General features: G+C 34.6%; 1 protein-coding gene across 1 annotated transcript; it reads left to right on the top strand.

Moving 5' to 3' along the window:
- The first annotated feature begins 1,262 nt into the window (after window positions 1–1,262).
- Window positions 1,263–5,032, top strand: LOC140957199 (calmodulin-7-like). Its single transcript, XM_073414337.1, has 3 exons — window positions 1,263–1,492; window positions 2,218–2,587; window positions 4,766–5,032. The coding sequence occupies exons 1-3, from the start codon at window positions 1,417–1,419 to the stop codon at window positions 4,884–4,886; spliced, it is 567 nt and encodes a 188-aa protein (XP_073270438.1). The 5' UTR covers window positions 1,263–1,416; the 3' UTR covers window positions 4,887–5,032.
- Window positions 5,033–6,734: the final 1,702 nt, after the last annotated feature.

Below are 6,734 nucleotides of genomic sequence, written 5' to 3'. Positions count from 1 at the left end.
CAATTACTATAATTTTCATTACACTTGTAATCTAGTCGTTGGAATAAAGCTTTTTCAAAGCAGCTGTTACATGACAAGAACAATATATCTAGACACCGTGTGCTCTACAATTCTTCATTGTAAAAACATATCATTTATCAAACACGTAGACTTGAATTCATTTTCTTCCAAATGTCTCAATATTCTAACAGCACAAGCACAAGCACAAACACAAGCTCTAGCTCCAGCTCCAGCTCCAGCTCCACAAATGAAGACGAAATTCAAGTTGAAGTTGATGACCAATGTTATGATTCAAAGGAAGAACTAATGTTATTGATACTTTAACAAATTCGAAACTAGTTGAAGCATATCACGTAATAATGAGATACAATGAAGAAGAAGGTTCATCCAAATAAATTGTGAACCCAAACACGAGAGACTCTTCAATGATTATTTCTCCACAAACCATGTATATTCAGATTAAAAAATTTGAAGAAGATTTTGAATACGAAAAGTTTTATTCTTTCGCATGGTGAATGAACTTGATAGTCATTTGTCGTATTTTCAGCAGATAGACGATGCTGCAAGCGAGAAGAAAAGACTTTTCACCAATACAAAAATCCATGGATGCGATTCGACAATTGGCTTATGGAGCCCCGACCAACCATCTTAACGAGTGCCTACGTATAATTGATCAAGTGTCTTTTCAAGTTTTGTGGATATATGGTTGAACTATTTGGTGATCGATACTTGAGAATATTGAATGTTGATAATATTCAACATCTTCTTCAAATGCATGATGAGAGGCACAAATTCTCTGCATATTGGATGGCTTTGATTGCATGCACTGAGAATGAAAAAAAACTCCAGTTGCTTGGATAGACTAGTATACAAGATGTCATGGGTCACCAACAATCGTACTTGAAGCAGTCATGTCTCAAGACCTATGGATATGCATGCATTCTTTGGTGTCGCTGGTTCACATAATGATATTAATGCATTGTACAAATCTCCCATATTCAATAACTTATTGTAAAAATAATAATAATATTTTTTTAAATAGTAATAATTTAAGTGGTATAGAAAAAAGTGCATATTTATTTATTTAATGTAAAATAAGAATAAAAATTGATGAATGGCCAATAAGATCTACAAATAATGAAGGTTAATATTTAAATTAAAATAAACATGAGAGAATTGCGAGCTTCATAATTTTTAGGATCTAAATTTGGATGTTTTTTTTTTTAAAAAAATGCAATTAATCGAAAACTTGAAAAATAAAAAGAAGAAAAACGAGAAAGTAAAAGTGGAAAAAGAGGAAGGCATCAGATTCTGCTTCCTCCCATACATAAATAGCAATAACCTTCAATCGTCGTTGGCGCACACATCATCCCCTCTTTCTCGAAATTCAAACGAATTTTGTGGAATAAACCTGACATGGCGGAACAGCTGACGGGCGATCAGATCTCGGAGTTCAAGGAAGCGTTCTCTCTGTTTGACAAAGATGGCGACGGTCTGTAACTTAAGTACCTGCAGATTTTCGTGTGTGTATATGTGGATTGTGGTGTATTTTTTCTGTTTTCGTTGTGTGTTTGTATGGATCTATGAAACTGTCCGTGTTAATTGATTTTCAGCTGATATTGGTGTGTTCTGCATTTGTGAACTTCTTTGTGGTTGGAGATTTTTTGGGCGAGATATGTGGATCTTACGCCGAGTTTATGTGCATGTTGATGTAAGTTATTTTGTGGTGTTTATGTGTGAGTGTGTAGTATCAGTATATATCTGTTTACGAATTATATATGCGCGTCGTGAAGTTTTGTGTCTTAACGGGGGGAATTAGCTGAAGGATTTATTGGATTGCTAACGTCTCTCGGTTTTAGCTCGTTATATCAGTTAAATTGTTGAGAAAGAAAAGTATTTTTGTGTGTCTGCTGTTGTCGATCATGAGGCGTTTTTCCAGATCGAAAGTTTGTTATTTGTCATCAGTGTTCTGCCTGTTTTCCTGTTTTGAATGCTTTATCTCTTACATTGAATTACGTTATATATATGTTACTTGATTTTGGTTATCCATTTGATTGGACTGTTCAAGGAAACCTTTGGATTTTTCACATCAAGTCCTTTTCAGTCGTGGTTATTACTTATGGTTAGAAAAGATTAGTCATGGACTCTCCCATTTTGTATTCCTGAATTATTGTTATAATTTCCATTTTACTGTAATTTGTTGCGAAATTCTGACAGGTTGTATCACTACCAAGGAGCTCGGGACTGTAATGCGCTCCCTAGGACAAAACCCCACTGAGGCTGAACTTCAGGACATGATCAACGAGGTTGATGCTGATGGCAACGGGACTATTGACTTCCCTGAGTTCCTTAATCTGATGGCCCGAAAGATGAAGGATACAGATTCTGAAGAGGAGCTCAAGGAAGCATTCAGAGTTTTTGACAAGGACCAGAATGGCTTCATTTCTGCCGCTGAACTTCGCCATGTCATGACAAATCTTGGGGAGAAGCTCACTGACGAGGAGGTTGATGAGATGATCCGTGAGGCTGACGTGGATGGAGATGGGCAGATCAACTACGAAGAATTTTTGAAGATCATGATGGCCAAGTGAGATCTGAAAAACCCAAAACTAAAATTTTAAAAGTGTAATTATCCGAAACAGGAAACAGGCAGATAAGTTGATATTTGTGTCTGCTTGCTCGCTTGTTTTCTTTTCAAATTGTTATTTCAATGCTGTTCTTTCTGTATTTTCTTGTTTTTCTTTGTTTAGTATTTGGATTGTTTGGTCTTCAAATATTTTCTTTCAACATTTAAGATTACAAACAAACTTAGAACAAATGCTAGAGCATTTACTTTTGCTTTAACCAGTCACTGATTGGTTGATGGTCAAATTCATGTTCTCTAGTCTTTGTTTCTTTTTAGTTGTAAAATTACCTTTTTTTTAACCTAGCTGTAACTGCTTTAGTGCTATAATTTTGGGCCCTAGTTCATGATCGTCTCTTGACACATTTAAGCACCTGCTCTCATAAGGGCTTGAGTCGAAGGAGGACCAAAAATACAACGAAAAATCTGAAAATTCACGATGTTCAGGTATATCTTTTTCCCCTTCAAGAGTACAAAGTTTGTCTCGCCTTGTTCCATATCTTTTCTGAAATTCAAGCCACTTGGTGTGGTAAGATCTTTGAGACCTCTATAATTGCTTTGCCTTCTACTCGTCTCAATCTTCTCATTTTGTGGCTTACCTTTTAGACCCTGCTTCGATATGTACTTTTCTGTAAAGAACTTGTGTATTTGCTTCATGTTTTCTGTATTTTCCAGTTTACTGCACGAAATTCTTTGTCCATCTAGCCAAATTAATCCTAGGATAGGCTATTCGCCTGACTAACAACTTGTTCTAGGATGCCACTTGTATAGTGGCGTAGACTGAGTTACTTATCAAGACAATTCATGCTGCCATACTGGTTGTGCAGCTTGTCAACAAACGACTGTCACTCTACTTCGTATTTTACATTGGAGATTTGAATCTCTGTTGGGGTTTCTACCCATGTTTGTAGTCGTCTTATCCTGGTAATTGTCCATTCTATAGTGTCATGTTTGCAAATATTTACTTTTGATTCTCATTAAGAGAGAGATATTAAAACTATATAAATCGTTTCATCTCCACCCTTTAAAGAAGAAGGAAAAAAAAACTCTTCTCCCTTTATCCATCTTTTTAAAACCGCTAGTTGGATGTATAAAGAAGAAAGAGACTACATATATGCTCTCGCTTTCTTTGTTTTCGTTTTCCCCTTTTTTACTTTAATTTTTAGTGCAGCATCTTATCCTTTCGAAATCTACATGTTATCCGATGCTTGATCCCTAATCTTGGTATTTTTCTTTTGTATATTTTTCACTCAATTCAGACCCTATTCTTTGTATCTTTGATCTCCTTCTTTGTACATTAGTACTAGCAAGAATCTCCAGCCCTCACAAACTGCCACTCATCTTATTCCCCTTTTAAACTTTGTCATTCGGAAATTTCAGTTCCAAAATTCATTATTGCATACATGATAGCCACAATTTCTTTCCTCTGAATTTCTGGATTATGTTATTGGAGAATAGCAATTTCAATGTGACGTGGATATTACTTTATTATTAAACTTGCAAAAACTACATCATTGTTATCATGGTTATTAACGTCTCAAATCTTTGAATGAATTACTATCAAATTTATATTACTGGGCTCCAGTGTCTATAATTTGATGGGCCAAAGGACGGTGTTTTGCAAAGACTTAAATCCTACATCCGGGCTTCTAATTAAGCATTTGTTAATTTATGTGCCGTTTTCATTTAATTGGGTTTGGGCTATAAGGATCATCTCCGTCGAGTCAGAATAACACAACATTATTATAAATTCTCTTGAAATTATTTCGTGAATTTACATCTATATGTATGTTGTATGATATATAGTGCAAATCAGATGGCGTTTCACAAATTATTTCACTTATTAGCCTTACCATGTACACTCTCTTGATTTTATATCACATCTTCGTGAACTTTTTAACGTCAAAACAAAGTTGATTTTACAATCTAAATGTTGCGAAGCCAGCCATAAAGTTCTCAGAATTGCAATAATAGGTTGTTGAGGCTTGTTCGTGTGTATCACTCACTCACTCACTCCACCGGAAAAGCAAGAGCAAGTTCTGATTTCTTATCTTACGACTCAAACGACTAACAAAAAGCGACTATCGTTTCACACAACCTTAAGTAAAAAGCTGACCTCCAAATAAATGTTGATTACTGCAGAATGCGAAAGCATAGGATCGAAGCAAGGAGACGGGAACTCAAAGGAACGACGAATGAAAAGAGCAATGGTAGCAAGATAAGGCGAACGTGGGAGAGGATTCACCAATGTTCTATCCTCTAAGACTCGGTCATCTTCTTCACAATCGTGGTTTTCTGAGTTTGTAAGGATCTTCACTGCTGAAAACCATGCATATTGTATCAACAGAGAGCTGGGGCTTGTATATGTTTAGAATAAATAATGGCAATAAACAACAGTGGTTTTTCTTTTTTCCTTCTAGAAAACAATACTGTACGTTACACGTTTCATATCAACATCATGATTGTTAAAGCAACCTAAACCAAATCACCATTCACATTCAAGGATTAGAATTACCTCTTGAGAGGTTTGTAAAGAACCACGGTCACGTATTTGGACTGGAACCGATGAGTTAGACCAAGAGCGACAACAGGTTGACCCGACCATCCTCAAACTCTACTACACTATCGAGGTTACAGTACTGTTGCTTTTGTTTGCTTGGAAAAAGCTATAAATCGCTGATGTTTATGAAGGAAGCAACTCATGAACACAAAATGTTAATGGAAGAAATAGATGTATGAGCTAAAATGTGAAATGTTCAGTGACATGGACATCGAGAAGATTACAGAGATAGTCCATCTCATCTGGTTCACTGGGGATACATCTCACTTTAACTTTGCCATCCACAATGAATAACGATATATGCCAGGATCAAGAGAATGGAGTCTGATATTTGGAGTATTTTCCTACATGGATCCATGAAATGTTATAAAAGTTAAAGCCATCTTAAAAGTATCACTACAAAAAAACGCTAATTTAGACGGTACAACAAATTCAGTCGCTAATTTAGTGACGTGAATTTAGAAAACCGTGGGCAAATTAGCTACTGTTTCAATATCCCGTCACTAAAAATAGCGACGAAGTATTCAAACTGTTGTCTTAATTTTGAATTAAATGTCGTCTAAATTTTGAATTTTTTAAATTAAATGTCGTCTTAATTTTGAATTTTTAAATCATATTCAAATTAACAACGTTTTTGAAAAATATGTCGCTAATTAGTGGCATTTTTGAGAAGTCTGTCGCTACTGAAAAAATCATCGCTAATTGGCTATATATACCCCATTTCCCTTTATTTTTTCATCGATTTTCGTTGTTTCTCTTTGGTATAGACAAGTTCTTACTTTTTTCTTCAAATTTCATGATTTTTAATTACTATAACTTGTGTTTTTATNTATATATCTAGTGTATTTTAATTGGATAATGTTAATGTAAATTTACATGTACTATATATGTAGCAAGATATATCTAATTATGTGTATGATTTCAAATACATTATTCATTAACTTGAATATTTATTCAAATATAAATGGTAAAGTATGTTGCACGTGTAACCGTAAAAAATGTCAGAACAAAACTTTTTAATGACGATATAGTTAAAGTACACTTAGCACGATATGGATTTATACCTGATTATTATTGTTGATATTATCATGGGATGAGTACGCTCATCCATCATATCAAAATATTAATCTTGATGCTCCGTTTTCTTTGTACCGTGTTTTGAACGTTATAAATGATTGCACCTGATGATTCTATTGTGCTCGATAATAATTTTCAAGAAAATTTTAATTTCGAAGAAAATTTTGAAAATAAAAATGACAACTTTGATGAAGAACACTGACCATCAAACCATGTTGATGAGGCTTCAGAAAGTCCTAATAGCTAAATAAAATCATTGTATGAGATGATCAAATCAGCTGAGAAGGAAATCTAAGATGAAATCCACACGGTCACTCTTTGTTGTCCATTTTGACGAGTTTATTAAAGATGAAGTATGAGTATAATATGTCACAAAGGAATTTCAATGACGTGTGTCAATTAATGTCAGAGATATGTCATGCTAATAACTAAGTTCCTGAGAGTTTTTACGCTACGAAGAAACTTATTAAAGAA

This window comes from Primulina huaijiensis, chromosome 14 (genome assembly GCF_012295235.1).
Source record: "Primulina huaijiensis isolate GDHJ02 chromosome 14, ASM1229523v2, whole genome shotgun sequence".
NCBI classification, from domain to species: Eukaryota; Viridiplantae; Streptophyta; class Magnoliopsida; order Lamiales; family Gesneriaceae; genus Primulina; species Primulina huaijiensis.
Note: the sequence above shows the minus strand (reverse complement) of the source record. Positions and strands in the feature narration are given on the sequence as shown.

Coding starts and splice junctions, on each gene's coding strand:
- LOC140957199 (XM_073414337.1), top strand. CDS start 1,417: ATGGCGGAACAGCTGACGGGCGATCAGATCTCGGAGTTCAAGGAAGCG. Junction 1,493..2,217: donor GTTTGACAAAGATGGCGACG/GTCTGTAACTTA, acceptor AAATTCTGACAG/GTTGTATCACTACCAAGGAG. Junction 2,588..4,765: donor TTGAAGATCATGATGGCCAA/GTGAGATCTGAA, acceptor TGATTACTGCAG/AATGCGAAAGCATAGGATCG.